Raw genomic sequence first — 15224 nt, forward strand, 5'->3', positions numbered from 1 at the left:
TCCATTAGAAATGCCTGTAGCTGCATCCCCACCAAACCCTGCTGCCGAGGATGAACCACTGTCTACAGACCCTGCTGCCGAGGATGAACCACTGTCTACAGACCCTGTTGCCGAGGATGAACCACTGTCTACAGACCCTGTTGCCGAGGATGAACCACTGTCTACAGACCCTGTTGCCGAGGATGAACCACTGTCTACAGACCCTGCTGCCGAGGATGAACCACTGTCTACAGACCCTGCTGCTGAGGATGAACCACTGTCTACAGACCCTACTGACTGAGGATGAACCACTGTCTACAGACCCTACTGACTGATGATGAACCACTGTCTACAGACCCTACTGACTGATGATGAACCACTGTCTACAGACCCTGCTGCCGAGGATGAACCACTGTCTACAGACCCTGCTGACTGGCCTTCAGTTCTGACTGACAGAATTTGGACAACTAGTTTGCAGAGGACCAAGTGAGGTACCACCCAACTTTGTTTCCCCAAGGAATGAGAGTGATGGAAGAAGTTGCCACCACCAGTATTTCAGGAAGACCTTGGTGAGTGGTGAAAAGAAATCCCTAGGAGGTTGGTTGGTGTTTTCTGAAAGAAACAATAGCCTCTGTGGCAAACACTTTTCTAAGAAGACAAATGACTTAGCAAACTCAGGACTGACAGACTGGAAAGCTGCAAGTTGTTTGCTGACTTCACACGACAGCAGCCCAGAAAACCAAAACTGCATAAAAACATGGAAAGAACTGGAAATGAGGATCAAAAAAGGGGAAACAATTGATCAGCATGAAATGGCACTTATGGAGGCTGAGAGGATAAGATTGAGAGAGGTGTTGGCACGTCTGATTGCTATTGTGCAGTCTCTGGCAATTAGAAATCTGGCACTAAAAAGAGACACTCAAGCACTGTACTCTCCGTCAAATGGAAATTTCCTCAAAAGAGGTTGAACTGATGGCAGAATTTGATCCAGTCATGAAAGAGCACCTTAACCATGTCCAAAAAGGGACCGAGAGTCACACTTCCAGCTACCTTGGCCACAAAATACAGAATGAACTCATTGATTTTTTGAGCAGCAAGGTCAATAATGGTGAGTGACATTAAGCTGGCAAAATTATTCTATGTCATTCTAGATTGCACCTCAGATGCCAGCCACACTGAACAGTTGTCAGTTGTGATTAGAATTGTGTCACTGAAGGAGGAGCCCCAGATAAATAAACATTTTCTGGGGTTTCTGGAGGCAGGGGAGTCCATGGGCCAACATTTGGCAGCCCGGACTCTCAAAAGATTAGAGCTAAAAATTCATTGAGGACTGCCGAGGACAGTCTTATAAATGTCTCCAAGCCAGACTCCTGGAAATGAATCCAAGAGCTCTATTTGTGCCATGTGGGGCTCACACATTGAACCTGGTTGTGGCGGATGCTGCCAAAATGGGCCATTCTGAAAAAACATGGACATCACTTTGAAGATGTGGACCTCAGCCACTGAGGTATCAGACAGTGGCGGTGAGAGAAGCACTGATTGAGGTGAGGGATCCAACCGAAGACCCTGTGATAAAGATTGAAGCCCAGTCCTTGTCAGAGGAAGTTAACTATTCAATTAAATTCTGTGTATGATAGGATCTCTGCAATTTAGTTTTTGTGTGTTTGTTGTTAGCAATAACATAATGCACTTATATACTACAATGCGTTTCTATTTGTCTTTGTTACTTTTTGATATTTATGAGTCTTGTTTTTGTATATAAATATATACAAAGACAAATAGATATATTTTTTGTGTTGTTCCAAATGTCTGAATAAAATGACAGTGCAGAATCAAGGTTTATTTGTGGGGGGGGGGCTCGTCCATGGAGCCATACAAGCTACAACAAGCTAAACTGCTAAAGGGTCAGTGAATCAGGAGTGTAAACTGCTGTGGGCTAGTAGGTTGAGGTGTCACACACACTTTCACTGACACCCCTCCCCCCACCCCATTGTGCCGTGAGGCTGTCATTAAGCTTTGTGACAACATTACCGATCATTCATTCAGCCAAGTTGGATGTTGGATATGCACTTAAGTACTGGATATAAAAAGGGCTGAGCAGATCTCTGAATGTAGATAACATGAAACCGAATATTGAAACAAGGAGAACTTTGTATTGGACCTGAATGTTTACAGGCTTTATTACATCCTCCATGTAGAGCAGCAGTAGTGTGGCAGTATGTTAGGCGTGTGTAATGTGGCAGTAGGACTGTGTTTCCCTTTCATTATCCTGACCCAGTAGTGATTAGTGATTTCCTGTGGGGCTTCACATGGCTCTCTCGCTGTCCCTTAGCACTAACAGTGTCAGATTACACAGACACTGACACAGCCTCTTAGCAAGGCAAGGATCTAGTCACATGGACATTTGGCCAAAGAACGTGTGTGATCCTACACATTATTGATCTGGCTAGGTTCATTGTTTACCTAGCTAGCTACCTTCCTACCGGTCTTAAGCTAAATAGTGTACAACACCTGTTGAATATGGCCGGTGTCAGTAAATGTAGGCAAAAAAAGCATAATGAGGCCCTCCGAGTAGCGCAGTAGTCTAAGGCACTGCATCGCAGTGCTAGCTGTGCCACTAAAGATCCTGGTTTTAGTCCAGGCTCTGTCGTAGTCAGCCGCAACCAGGAGACCCATGGGGCGGCACACAATTGGCCCAGCGTCGTCCGAGTCAGGGGAGGGTTTGGCCGGCAGAAATGTTCTTGTCCGATCGCACAATAGCGACTGCTGTGGCGGGCCGGGCCGGGTGACGCTGACACGGTCGCCAGGTGTACGGTGTTTCCTCTGACACATAGGTCCGGCTGGCTTCCAGGTTAAGCGGGCATTGCGTCAAGAAGAAGTGCGGCTTGGCTGGGTTGTATTTCGGAGGACGCACGGCTCTCGACCTTCACCTCGAGTCCGTAAGGGAGTTGCAGCGATGGGACAAGACTGATAACCAAATTGGATAATACAAAATAAAAAATAAAATAGAAAAACAATGAAATTGCTGAACTGGTTAGGCTGTTTTCATGTTGGAGGTAAACAAAATCATCCAGAGCGTCAAGTGTGTGCTCTGAACGCTCCAAGAGCGAAACAAGATAGGCTTAAAAGGGTGTGAAAAATGCTGAATGGGTGTAGACCAAGCAGAGCTCTTCACTAGATACCAAAACATTCAAAGGCCATTTTCTCAAAAGTGAGTTTACAAGTTGATCAACTTTAAAAAGGATAATTACTTCCCCAATGTTCCTCAAAAATGCAGTGTATGATAACATTTTGTAGCTTTGAATCTTTACTTTTATCCCATGTAAAAAACACCATTTCAAATTTTGCTACATAAGAACAAATCCAGGTGGTGAGTCACATATTTAAACGACAAAATATCAGGCAAAAGCATACCTGCTCTCCACAATAGGGGCCTGATGTGTGCTTGGTTTTGATAATAGGTCATTAGAACGCTCTAGTGTTTCCTGGAATCTCCACCCCTACATAGAAGAGAGGTTAAACTCTGGCGGGGTTGTCTTGGCTCTGCCCCCACAGCTTTTCTCCCACCAACGCACACTAATTAGTTGAGCTTTTCAGGCAGTTCACGCTTTGCTAAAAAGAGGCCCTTTCAGAAGATCTGCTTGTACTTCGCCAGTTCTCTTTCCCCTAGAAGTAATGTGTTTCTTTTCTCAATCAATGCGCCGAGCGGTCACGAAACAAAGGAGAGTGTTCTCAGTCAGGGGAGTTCATGTGTCAAATTATTCTCTTTCAGTGTTCCATTGATTGTGACACAAACAAAGGAAAGATGTTTGTACGGGTTAGTTTATTATCTAGGGCATTGTGGGGTTCCTAACTCAATGCCTTCACCTCCACCATAACCTTGGAAGCTTTTCACCACCTCGCTCTTCCTTTAAAGACTCGACTTTTTTGGAGGCGAACAGAATTTAGATTTCCCTGCATTTTGTGTTGCCTGGGCAACCCCTTTTATGTGGGAAAGTATTCTGCGTTAACTATTCAATGCGCTCAGCATGGAAGACTGCACACAGGCATACGAGGCCGAACAAAGCAAGGCTGCATTACAGAGCTAAACTGCTGGTCTGTCTCATCTGTATGCGTGGATCGATGCACCCTGCTCTCGCTGTTCTCAACAAATTCGTCCTTTAGGCAGGACCATTTCTGATGTATGCCACAACACTGAGAAATCATAAATTGTGAGCAAAGAGAGAGATCTAAAAATCATGACATTTCCAGTGTGTTCTGGTGAGTCTGCATAATCACCCGTGTCCTCCTCCATACAAGCACAGCTACATCTGCCCTCTACCCATACTGGCCCTAAGCTTCTTACAAATGACAACTTTGCATCTAAATGTCTCCATATATAGTGACAGGGCCGTGCAGCAAGGCTCACTGCTGTGCTGCTGATGCGTTCGGCTCCTAAATGGGCTTCAAGTGTTCTACAAGAAGCAAAAAGGGAGCAGGGTGAAAAGACAGGGCTGTGTCAAAGCACCCAGAACTTAGCACCACCAAATATTATGCAGAGTATGTAAAGTGATGGCTAACATGGACACACAATAACACAGACAATCCTAGCAGAGTGCACATCTCCAGATGCATGGGCACTGCCGTGATTCTAGCCCTATGGGGTATAGTTGGCACTGGAAACAGAGGTCACGTACTCCAGAGCTAACTGAAAGGGGTTTCTACCCAGGCTGTAGAGCAAGAGACTGTATGATGATAATTGAGAGAGCGACTGCCATACTCAATAACACAGGCAGGCTGCCTACGCTACAGTAGCATGCGGCAGCAGTAACAGGGTGAATAGCTTGCAAGAGCTGGATTTAAAAAACACACACCAGTCAGCGCTCGGCAGGCAGCTCCAGACGTATTGAAAGATTTCCAGAGACAGCTTCTGCAGCAAGGACGACCAACTTGTTTTACTGTCTCCATCAGTGGAAACAGGGTTCTGCTTCTCAAAACACCAGGTTTCAAAAGGATCTACAGGAGGCTAACAATACTTTGACGCTGTCACGGATCTGGTGAGCCGTCCGGGTGTTCATTTTAAGCATCTGTAGTGGACAGTGACCTGCTAGCTAAGGGGTCACCATGTTAGCAGTGCAGGGGCAGCAAGGGCGCAATATTAATCCCTTTAGCCAGCACTGTAGGAGTCTCTGTAGGTCTGCTTTTACTACAGCTTCAGGTCACGTTCCAGTGATCACCAGTCAATCTCCCTAGAGACCCACCCTGCTTTTAGAAAACAGATCAGAGCAAGGTAATCCCATTGTCCAGGCCTGGCACATCTGTTACAGAGTGGCGCTGCTGTGTGGAAGGTGCGCCGGGAAACACTATGGAATGAAGGCCTGTCTGTGTCAGTGAGCCATACAGACTGCTGCGTGTCAACTCACTGATGTATGGGGTGGGGAAGGCCGTGTAGGCCCCCTCTAACACACTCTTCCCAGACATTTCTTATTCAGATCAATAAAACATGAATTGATATCAATGGGAGACTTATGAGTCATGTTGCTCATAATCCGCAGTGAGAGTTAAGATGGTGGACGGATGGGAACGGACTGAGGAGAGCATGCAGAGAGATGCACATCTACGACCTGCCACAGGAAATCATGCTTGTTGTGGATCCCACGAGTGCGTCACGCACACATGACTGAGCAGCTGACATATGCAGCCGCCCTGCACTGCCCTGTCGTAACCACGCACTGACCAGAGAATGGGAATGACCGTGTCCAAAAAACTATTAGGTAAAATGCACTGAGTGTACGAAACATTAGGAACATCTGCTCTTCCCATTACAGACTTACCAGGTGAAAACTATGATCCCTTACTGATGTCACTTCTTAAATTCACTTCAAAATCAGTGTAGATGAAGGAGAGGAAACAGGTTAAAGAATCATTCTTTAACCTTGAGACATTTGAGATATGGATTGTGTATGTGTACCATTCAGAGGGTGAATGGGAAAGACAACATATTTAAGTGCCTTTGAACAGGGTATGGTAGTAGGTTCCAGGTCAAGAACTGCAACGCTGCTGGGTTCACACTCAACAGTTTCCCCGGTGTATCAAGAATGGTCCACCACCCAAAGGACATCCAGCCAACTTGACACAAGTATGGGAAGCATTGTGTCAACATGGACCAGTATCCCTGTGGATGCATCCCTGTGGAACGCTTTCCATGGCCCGACCAATTGAGGCTGTTCTGACGTACAACTCAATATTAGGAAGGTGTTCGGTATATTCAAGACACACCCAAGACCCCAGGGTAACTGATCCCAAGGACAACAGGAGGGGGTGAAAACCACATTGGGCCAAAGGCAGAGAAAGCACTGAGCATTTCTTTATAAAACTCTGATATTTCATCTTAGGACTTGACAGCTAACAGGTGTTAGTGGTAAACATTGCCCTTTTTAATATAAATAAATTGGGTCCGGATCGGATTGTCCTCAGGTTGGACCAGAGAAGACCTCTACCGTACACAAACAAGACCTGTCAATCAAAATTCTCCACATCCACACCCCTCAAAAGGTGCTAATCTTTGACCCCTGTTATAGATGCCAAGTTTACCTTGCAGGCAACTATTCCATCGCCAGAGAGTGAGAAAGGAAGGGAGAGAGTGAGAGTTAGAGAAAGAGACAGTGGGCTGGGCATATGTCAGGGTTTTATCCCCTTGCCACCTGGCCCAACCACTCAAACCCCACAGCAGGGGGCAGGGCTCATGGCGTCGCTCCATAGGGACAAATGGTAAAACTGTAGGCCGAATCCTGTTTCAGGTAAACACAATGTAATATGTTTTTTTTTTTTTTTAAATGCAGTCAATGTTTTATAGACCGTAATAAATGGTAACTGATATAATTTGTAAGGTCATACCAAAGCAAAGGTTGGAAAACTTGGAATAATACCTCAGGAGGTTAAAATAACATTCCTGTTTTAAAGAGCGAGACGACAGGAAGTTATAACAGAGCTTAACATAACCTTTTTCCACCAGGACTTTAGAGCAGCATTTAAAAAAGGACTGTTAGCAAAAGCAGCATTGTTCAATTTATAAATAATGCTGCCCTCATAATAAAGGAAGCCATTATAGTAATCCTGTGTCATTTGACCAAATATAGGAGGCTTAAAACAAAAGTTGTCCGCTTCCTGTTCCATGAAAACTGAATACAATGTTAAAAGCATAATTACAAAAGGGTGACTTGACACTGGGGAGTTGACACTGGTTGCTTGGTATGCAGGCGTTGAGGTACAGCCGATTGATGCTGTGGTACTGAGAGGCCAGTCATTCTAATGGAGGAGAGCGTCGCCCTGTCAGCATACAACACAACTTTCCACTCCAGTACAGAAGAGCAAGAAAGAGAAGAAGAAAAACAATGTCCAATACAACTGGACAAAAACAAGAAATTCCTCACTGAGCCTGTCAGTTTGGCATCCTCCAGGCTCCCTGTACTGCGGCAGTAAGTCACAAGGCCCTCTTCACAGAGCTCCACCATGTGTAGAGGAGTGATTCATGTCAGAGAGACAAGGCAAGACAAATCCTCCATATCTTTAACAATGGAGCCAGTTCTGTTCCCTTATTTTACTTGTGGGTTGGCTCAATTAAGTGGCAAAGCAGAGGCATGAAGAACACAAAGGGTGAGGTGGGGTGGGGGTTGAGTGAGTTATCAGGACACACTGACAGCCCTTTGGCTCTGCTGCTACGGTCTGATATAACTCACCACCACGAGATACGTCACCAGATAAAACTGTGTCCACGCAAACAAAGACAGAGCATCTTACTTATACCCATTTGAGCACAACAGACAAATGTTTTAATGTAGTCAGTGGATTAAACATTACATAAAATAATTTGAGTACAAAGTCACTGGTCTCCTGTGAAGCAGCCCTAATCCTGGTGATTCCCCTCCTGGGTCCACTTTCCTTGGACGAACAATCGCTCAGAGATAACTCTTTTCACATTGAAAGATGGAACTCCTCTGCAATAACATCAGATAGAGGCAAAAAAAAAAGTGTTATAGAACGGCTGGTTTGCTGTTTTCTGGTGAAATTATGAGAAAAGAGAGATTAGGGATGGACAGCCAGAGAGAGGGAGGGATAGCCAGAGAGAGGGATGGATAGCCAGAGAGAGGGATGGATAGCCAGAGAGAGGGATGGATAGCCAGAGAGAGGGATGGATAGCCAGAGAGAGGGATGGATAGCCAGAGAGAGGGATGGATAGCCAGAGAGAGGGATGGATAGCCAGAGAGAGGGATGGATAGCCAGAGAGAGGGATGGATAGCCAGAGAGAGGGATGGATAGCCAGAGAGAGGGAGGGACAGCCAGAGAGAGGGAGGGACAGCCAGAGAGAGGGAGGGACAGCCAGAGAGAGGGAGGGACAGCCAGAGAGAGGGATGGATAGCCAGAGAGAGGGATGGATAGCCAGAGAGAGGGATGGATAGCCAGAGAGAGGGATGGATAGCCAGAGAGAGGGATGGATAGCCAGAGAGAGGGATGGATAGCCAGAGAGAGGGATGGATAGCCAGAGAGAGGGATGGATAGCCAGAGAGAGGGATGGATAGCCAGAGAGAGGGATGGATAGCCAGAGAGAGGGATGGATAGCCAGAGAGAGGGATGGATAGCCAGAGAGAGGGATGGATAGCCAGAGAGGGATGGATAGCCAGAGAGAGGGATGGATAGCCAGAGAGAGGGATGGATAGCCAGAGAGAGGGATGGATAGCCAGAGAGAGGGATGGATAGCCAGAGAGAGGGATGGATAGCCAGAGAGAGGGATGGATAGCCAGAGAGAGGGATGCATAGCCAGAGAGAGGGATGCATAGCCAGAGAGAGGGAGGGACAGGGGGATGAAAAAAAGCAGAGAGCAGATGGTGGAGGGTCGAGCGGGTGATGGAGCCTGAAAACGTCAAAAGAAACCATTGGAGCACAATAACTTCTTTCTTACATCCTATTCTGAAGACTCATGCCACAGTCTTATGACAATCAAATGAGAAATGAGATCCCGTTACTGCTGTATGGTAGAGACTATCTGTCATTAAAGCCTGGCTTTCCTCTCACTCACAGCTGACTGTGGAAAGACACACACTGTTCACCCCTCTTGACTGCTGTCTGATGAGCCACTAGCACAATTAGGCTCAAGAAAAACTTGGATCAAATGATTTGTTTTATGATTTTCGGGGTTAATCCATTCCATTAAAAACCAGAGGCTGAATATAATTGTGGCAGTCACCAGGAAAAACTCAATTGAAATACCAGCAGCACTTATACAAATGTTGTTGGTGTGATCAAACATAAAATAAGCAAGAATTACTAAAAAACAACCTCTAAAAGTTATTAACCATGGTGTAAGAATAACATACATAGGCTAATAACAATAATAGAGTACATCTCAATACCAGCCTTTGTCTTTTAATCACGAGAGTGGTTGTCTTATATGAGTAAAGCTTGGGGCCATTTCAGTGGCTGCTATTTCTCAGCATCAGTGTGACTGCAAAAGGCTCCTCAAAAGCAAAATGCAGTCAGGGGTTGTTACTTTAACACATCACAGCAAAGTCGCCTGATGCTCAATTATCTAGTGGGACTGATACAACATCAAGTGTGCTTCACTTCATATGATGCATAACAGACTCGTGGCTCTATTTTGGCACATCATGGGTTAGAGATTTAAAAGGAACAGTTCAGTACAGTTCAGCATTCATCACTTTGTCATAGTGAAGGTGTCTTATGTTGACAGGTCTTTCGCCTTATAGTGCCTGATTAGTTCATGGAGAAAGACAACCTCCATGCGGTCTGTCCTGAGACACACCAACAAATGGCCATGAGTCTGTCAGGCCAGCAGCTTGGCCAGCCAGTAAACCCAAACCTACACCTATTGGACCAGGCACATCTAATAGCCTAGCCCCCCTTTTGGCACTCATGTTTGTTGACTAATGAACAAAAAGAGAAAATAGAAAACAAGCAAGTTGTTAACATAGTAAATGGTGGGTGAAGTGGAAGTAGTATTCTGTCATTTACTATTTCCATAGAACACTACTTCCACCATTTACTGTCATCTACTATTTCCATAGAATACTACTTCCACAATTTACTGTCATCTACTATTTCCATACAACACTACTTCCACCATTTACTGTCATCTACTATTTCCATAGAACACTACTTCCACCATTTACTGTCATCTACTATTTCCATAGAACACTACTTCCACCATTTACTGTCATCTACTATTTCCATAGAACACTACTTCCACAATTTACTGTCATCTACTATTTCCATAGAACACTACTTCCACAATTTACTGTCATCTACTATTTCCATAGAACACTACTTCCACAATTTACTGTCATCTACTATTTCCATAGAACACTACTTCCACCATTTACTGTCATCTACTATTTCCATAGAACACTACTTCCACCATTTACTGTCATCTACTATTTCCATAGAACACTACTTCCACAATTTACTGTCATCTACTATTTCCATAGAACACTACTTCCACCATTTACTGTCATCTACTATTTCCATAGAACACTACTTCCACCATTTACTGTCATCTACTATTTCCATAGAACACTACTTCCACAATTTACTGTCATCTACTATTTCCATAGAACACTACTTCCACTTCACCCATCATTTACTGTCATTTAATATGTCCAATAAGTAATGCGATCACGGATCACCAATCAGCAAGGTGGATAAAAATGATTTGAGAATTCCAGCAGTGTTTTAGTTCCTTGGAGCAGTCAAAGCCATTGTTAAATGAGGTTCTATTGGAGAGATGCCAGCAGCTGGCCCCATTTAGGACTTGTTGAGTCATGGATCTGAGTAGGGGTCACCCTCTGACTGTGACCCAGGTATTGACATTTGAACTCTACCTAGCCCACAGACAACTCCCTCCACTACAATGTGATGAGAGCACTAACAATGAGAGTCCTTTTTTTACAAACAGCCACAAGACTGTCACTTATACACTTATGATAATACACGTATCTTTATCAACAACTTATCACTGCTTGAATACAGACAGACAAAATAAGACTATCTGAGATGTTTGTTTTTTTTGTCCTGTGATTAAACCTGCAGAGACAACATGGGACACCTGAGTGCAGTGGAGTGCATCATCATCAAGTGTGACATTGGTGGGAGAATGACCTTAGAGCACTAACAAATCATTATGAATTATATAAATCATACTTAACAAATACAGGCTTTAAATTGTGTATAAATATGTTCAATGAGAATACATGTGTTTGTTTCAAGACATAGCAGCCAGTGAGTGCACAACCCTTGCGGAATGAACCTGCATATTTGACTGTTAAGAACAAAATCTTATGACGGCCTAGGAACAGTGGTTCAGGGGCAGAAGACAGGCCGAAAGACAGATTTGTTTGTTTTTTACCTTGTCAGCTCGGGGATTCGATGTAGCAACCTTTCGGTTACTGGCCCAACGCTCTAACCACTAGGCTACTTGCCGCCCCATAGCCCTGTCGAGTTGTCAACATCAACGAAAAATCGGATGTTATAATTAAATGTATTTGTCACATTAATTCTATCATTGTCGTGGATAATCCAAGATATGCATTTTTTAAATTAAATGACAATGAATTAAACCCTATTGACCGTAGCATGCACAACCCTAGGGGAAATGTTTATTTCTGGAGGCGTGTGTAGGTGTGACATTGTATGAAATAATTTGTTTTTCAGTAAAACCTGTAATGAGCAACCACTGACAATTGCGCACTACATGCCTTGCTATTTGACATGCAAGGAGGCAACATCCATATCGATATTGCTGCACTGCAATTTGCTGTACATGCAGAATATAAAACCATTTGTGCAAGACAAACCACCAAATAACCAAACGAATAACCTGCATTTTATCGCTTCCGAATAGAAACGTTGGACATTTAGCGTCACTAAAAGTTAGCTGTGTGAATTTACTTAGATTTTGGCATCATGTTGCATCCTTTAATGTTTTTTTTTAATCAAGACTTTTATCAATTACTCACCTCATGATGATTCTGTCACAGGCCTAAAATAGTCTCTTCGTCGAGGGCTTAAAATGTTATCTGACTGATGACTTATCTCGCAATAGTTTTCAGAAAGTTCGCACTTGAATATGTCACAAAATAAGAATATCAATGTAACGCCGCAGGACGAATTTGGTTCACAGTTACATCCAGTAAAGTAAAAAAAAAATGTTTTTAATGATTTATCCTACATGATCTAGTGCATCTCGTCGCCGTTTATGAAAGTCTAATGAAAGAAAAGAGGAGAAAACAATGGTTTTCACTGCTGAGACTCCAGTCGTTTCATGTAGCGGCAGCGTGCCGCTGGGATCCCGGTCTCTCTGCTTCAACACTGACGCAAAGCTTTTCTCAACTACGTGAGGTACGTACAGACGTACAGAACATACAGGGCGACACCATAGAGATTTGTAGAGGACTCTAGTTCCCCAAAACTCATTGTAGCATGGGCAGGGCCATCGAGAGACTTTCACCATTTTGAAGTAGTCAACTGGCTGAGACTTCCTATGTGTTAATGAAGGATCACATAATTCCATCCAGGTTAGCCAATGCATTATACTTATGAGCAAAAGCTGAATTCCATAACTGCAGGTGGCAGTAAATCGCCAACCTTGACAATATACCTGTTAAAAAAAAAACACACTCCAGGTGGCAGTATGCACCCTTTCAGTTTGTTTACCAACTTATAAAAGTAGTAGAAGAAAATGGACTACTTAAAATGTTGATTACTACAATGGTGCTGCCCTTGTGCTCACATATGCTAAAATGGGACAGATACAACATTGAGATCTCTATACGTTTTTATGGGCCACACCGCCTGGGATTATTGAGAGCTCAAAACGTAACAGAGATAGTGCAAACGTTATTTTATACCTCAAGGGGTGCAAGTGCCCCCTTGCGGAATTTTTGAATGAGACCTTTATGAGAGTGTAATAAGCAACCTCAGTGCGCCGCTATGTGGATGTCGCTTATTATTGTCCCCCACGATGAAATTTATGGAGGATTAAACGTGCCATAAATTATAAATAAATACACGCACACATACATAGATAAATAAATGAACAAATACATAAATCCACACATAATTAAATAAATGTGAAAGGAAATACAAAAACACTGACCAAAATTCATACATTCTCTACATATCTGTACGTATTTAATAATGTATCTGAGTATTGTCTAATTATTCAAACTTTAATTCATTCTATTATTTTACATATGTTTTCATTTATTTATGTATTTCTTCCTCCAATGTGATAATGGGGGGGGTGTCAATCAAATGTCTGTGGGTGGTATCACAGCGTTGTATGAGATTGTCAGTTTCTTGGCAACTTCTTGCATGGAATAGCCTTCATTTCTCAGAACAAGAATAGACTGACGAATTTCAGAAGAAAGGTCTTTGTTTCTGGCCATTTTGAGCCTGTAATCGAACCCACAAATGCTGATGCTCCAGATACTCAACTAGTCTATAGAAGGCCACATTTATTGCTTCTTTAATCAGAACAACAGTTTTCAGCTGTGTTAACATAATTGCAAAAGGGTTTTCTAATGATCAATTTGCCTTTTAAAATGATCAACTTGGATTAGCTAACACAACATGCCATTGGAACACAGGAGTGATGGTTGCTGATAATAGGCTTCTGTACGCCTATGTAGATATAACATTACAAATCAGCCGTTTCCAGCTAGAATAGTCATTTACAACATTAACAATGCCTACACTGTATTTCTGATCAATTTGATGTTATTTTAATTAACAAAAATGTATTTAAAAAACAAGACAAGGACATTTCTAAGTGACCCCAAACTTTTGAATGGCAGTGTATACCTCTGAGCCTCTCTAGCCTCTCTCTGCACCTGGCATCCACCAAATGCTGCACTATGTTCCCCTCCACAATTACAACACTTAACCTTCACATTGCTCCCACATTCACTGTAATCATGTTCCCTTCCACACTTAGCACATATTTTATTTCCTTTACACTGAACAGCTACATATCCCATTCTTTGGCATTTAAAACACCGCAATGGGGATGGGACAAATTCTCTGACATTGAAACTAAGGAATCCTATCTGTACTTTTCCAGGCAAAACCTTCTCAAACGTCAGCTTTCACTTCTTTGACCTTCTTTCCTACTGATCAATCTTTTGGCCTCAATCACTTTACCTTCCTTCACATTTTCCTGAATATCTTCTATGGAAGTATACGGTGCATTTGAAAAGTATTCAGACCCCTTGACTTTTTCCACATTTTGTTATGTTATACAGCCCTATTCTAAAATGGATGAAAGAAAATAAATCCTCATCAATCTACACACATAAACCCATATTAAAAATTAAAAACAGAAATACCTAAGTATTGAGACACTTTGCTGAGACTCAAAATTTTCATCACAGGCATCCTGTTTCCATTGCTCATCCTTGAAATGTTTCTACAACTTTATTGGAGTCCACCTGTGGTCAATTCTATTGATTGGACACGATTTGGAAAGGCTCACACCAATCTATATAAGGTCCCATAGTTGACAGTGTATGAGGTCAAAGGAATTGTCTGTAGAGCTCAGAGACAGGATTGTGTTGAGGCACAGATCTGGGGAAAGGTACCAAAAATGTCTGCAGCATTGAAGGTCCCCAAGAACACAGTGGCCTCCATCATTCTTAAATGGAAGAAGTTTAGAACCACCAAGACTCTTTGTTGAGCTGGCCGCCCGGTGGAACTGAGAAATCGGGGAGAAGGGCCTTCGTGGGGTGGTGACCAATAACCTGATGGTCACTCTGACAGAGCTCCAGAGTTAATCTGTGGAGATGGGAGAACCTTCCAGAAGGACAACCATCTCTGCAGCACTCCACCAATCAGGCCTTTAAGGTAGAGTGGCCAGACGGAAGCCACTCTTCAGTAAAAGGCACATGACAGCACGCTTGGATTTTGTAAAAATGCATCTAAATGACTCAGACCATGAGGAACAAGTTTCTCTGGTCTGATGAAACCAAGTTTGAACTCTTTGACCTGAATGCATAGCCCCACTTCTGGAGGAAACCTGGCACTAGGGAGATGGGAGACTAGTCAGGATCGAGGGAAAGATGAACTGAGCAAAGTGCAGAGAGATCCTTGATGAAAACCTGCTCCAGAGTGCTCAGGACCTCAGACTGGGGCAAAGGTTCACCGTACAACAGCACAACGAACCTAAGCACAGAGCCAAGACAACGCAGGAGTGGCTT

The 15224-nt window shown here is 43.4% G+C and overlaps 1 protein-coding gene across 1 annotated transcript in view; it reads right to left on the reverse strand.

Moving 5' to 3' along the window:
- LOC118397866 (protein enabled homolog) overlaps positions 1-12372 on the reverse strand; it is a 151167-nt gene extending 138795 nt beyond the window's left edge. Inside the window, exon 1 of the mRNA XM_052470952.1 lies at positions 11988-12372. Within this exon, the coding sequence (XP_052326912.1) occupies positions 11988-11992 (5 nt within the window). The 5' untranslated portion in view covers positions 11993-12372. The remainder of the gene's footprint in view (positions 1-11987) is intronic.
- Between the last annotated feature and the right edge of the window lie 2852 nt (positions 12373-15224).

Source organism: Oncorhynchus keta, chromosome 19 (genome assembly GCF_023373465.1).
Source record: "Oncorhynchus keta strain PuntledgeMale-10-30-2019 chromosome 19, Oket_V2, whole genome shotgun sequence".
Taxonomy (NCBI): Eukaryota; Metazoa; Chordata; class Actinopteri; order Salmoniformes; family Salmonidae; genus Oncorhynchus; species Oncorhynchus keta.